Here is a 2302-nt window from a genome sequence, read left to right as displayed (position 1 = left end):
ACAGGTCAATTACAATGAACTCTGCTTCATAATGGGGTTTCCTAGTAAACCACCTGTTTTATTTTGTTGGTTATCAGTACATTTTGAGATAAAAAGCCAGTTTATGCAGTTCAAATAGACTTGTATCACTACGTCACTTGATGAAATACCTGAAATATTGTAACCCATTTTTTCTTTTTTTACAGTGAATTTCTGGCTGCTGTTTATTTTCCTGTAAATTTAACAGGATATTTTTAAAGTACAAGTACATACAGCAGGAGTTAAGACACTTAATATAAAGTGTGACCAACAAACAGTCAGACACTGATTGTCACTTGGATACCTGTAATTTAACTGATAATATCTCAGCCATACCAGATCTATTAATTATAAACATTATTAAAGGCTGTCAAGCCAGCTGTTCACTTAACAACCTCATGACAGAGTTGGGATTTTCCTGAAAATTGATAATATGGTAAAGCTTCATATACAGGCTACTCTACTTGGTAAAAACTAATAAAACGTTTTATGAAGGCATCCTGGAGGCATTAAAAAAGAGGGTGTGAGAAACAGTAAGAGTGAAAATGTAGAGTTAACAAGCGCAGATCAATGAAAATGAGTAGAATGATTCATGTGACTAGAATTCTTCAACATTCTATGAACTATTTATATATATAATTTTATGGAACTGTACATGATTGTAATAAAAGAGAGTATATATTTACAATACTCCCTTATTATATAAGCTGTTTTAAAGCAATGCCACCAAAAGAGTCATATAAACATTATCCTACAGAAACTAAAACAGCTGAAATGTGCTGAACAGTTTATTCGTAGGCTATTTAGTTTCTTTTCCCCCAGTACACTGTCATGCATGTGGTGAGAGTTTACCTTCTGACTCCGTCCATCCACGTCCAAGTATATCACGCGATACGCCGAAGACGCGCTCCCCATCTCGCCGCGCGCTGCGCTGGACAACCGGCTTCCGTTCCGTTCCGTGCCTCCGCGACAGACCTAATATAAACTTCTGACCGTTTCTATGAACTGGAACGGGTTTAATAACGTAGAGACCGTGTTGCTCATCGCCACTGATCTCTCAACTCATCGCCCCCCCCCCCCCCCCCCCCCCTAACTCCCACGAGTGCGCGCGCGAGAAGACAAGACACGCACGCGCTTGCCTTATGCTCTCCATAGTAACCGAGCCCTACAAGGAAGCGCGAGGATGCAGTGTGAAAGGGTCATGCAGCAGCAGGCTACCAGACATGTTCCAAATATCTAAATGAAAATGAGGTCGTTTTAATATAAAGTGAATATAAATGTGAGTTTTAAGTTCTCTTACGAGAGCTCTCTCGTACTGCGTCTTAGCTAAGACGCTACGGGAAAAGTCTCTTTTCACGAAATACTGAAGCAAAAAATTATCCTTAATTTTGTATTTTTGTAAAGCGCATTTGCAGCAGTACACAGCCATAGGCGAGACGGCTCGTTCGCTCATTGGCTTGTTCTGCGGCAACTGCACAGCCTATCGAGCGGAGGCTGATGCAACATCAGACCAATAAGGGCGCTTTGCGCCCTTCTTGCCACTTCCCGCCGAAACGGGTGTGGCCCAACCTATAAAAGGAGCTCGAAAAGGCTGACTCACCTGATTTTTCATCTCTTCAGCGAAGCTCACGCATCGCTGGATCACGAGGAAGCAAGCGCCGTCTGGAAGAGCATATCAGCAGGACGAGCCATCCTGAAGCCGCTGGCATCGCCGCCTTCCACTGCCGTTCCTGCTGCGCTATCCGTCGCCCATATCCTTTACATCCTTATTCTGTTATATCCTGTGTGTGTGTTCGCCCTGCGACGCACATTCACAAAAGAGCTGCGTCTTTTTAAAGATGCCCTTGTGCGGCTCGTGCAGAGCCCCGCTCAGCGAAGGAGATCGTCACGTCATCTGCGTCTCCTGTCTGGGTGAGGACCATGCAGCGCTCGCGCTCGCTGACGGCGGATGCCCTCATTGCGAGTTAATGCCTATGGTGACTCTGAGGACTCGCCTGACATCCTTCTCGAAGCCTGCATCATCCGCTGCGCCCCAGCGCCGTAAGAAGCGCCGCTCGCAGCACCTACCAGAACCGCCTCCAGCTCGGCCGAGCTCGCCGGTTCCCTCCGCTTCGCCGGCCTCCCCTGCATCGCTTCCCGATGCTCAGCGTCCGCTGCTTGCCGACGCGTCATCTGAGGAAGTGGATCTCAGGCCCGCGTCGGAGGAAGAAGACACGTGCTCTTTGCTTGCTTCGGGCAGTGAGGGTTGGGCGAGCTCCGTGGATCGGGCGCCCGCTGCTCAGAG

General features: G+C 47.2%; 1 protein-coding gene across 2 annotated transcripts in view; it reads right to left on the bottom strand.

Moving 5' to 3' along the window:
- Positions 1–1077, bottom strand: part of LOC132094948 (high affinity cGMP-specific 3',5'-cyclic phosphodiesterase 9A-like) — a 15839-nt gene extending 14762 nt beyond the window's left edge. For both annotated transcript variants that reach the window (XM_059499647.1, XM_059499646.1), the window contains exon 1: positions 871–1077. In XM_059499647.1, coding sequence (XP_059355630.1) covers positions 871–933 — 63 coding nt within the window. In that variant the 5' untranslated portion in view covers positions 934–1077. The remainder of the gene's footprint in view (positions 1–870) is intronic.
- Positions 1078–2302: the final 1225 nt, after the last annotated feature.

Source organism: Carassius carassius, chromosome 19, assembly GCF_963082965.1.
Source record: "Carassius carassius chromosome 19, fCarCar2.1, whole genome shotgun sequence".
Lineage (NCBI taxonomy): Eukaryota > Metazoa > Chordata > Actinopteri > Cypriniformes > Cyprinidae > Carassius > Carassius carassius.
This window is presented reverse-complemented; position numbering and strand designations above follow the sequence as displayed.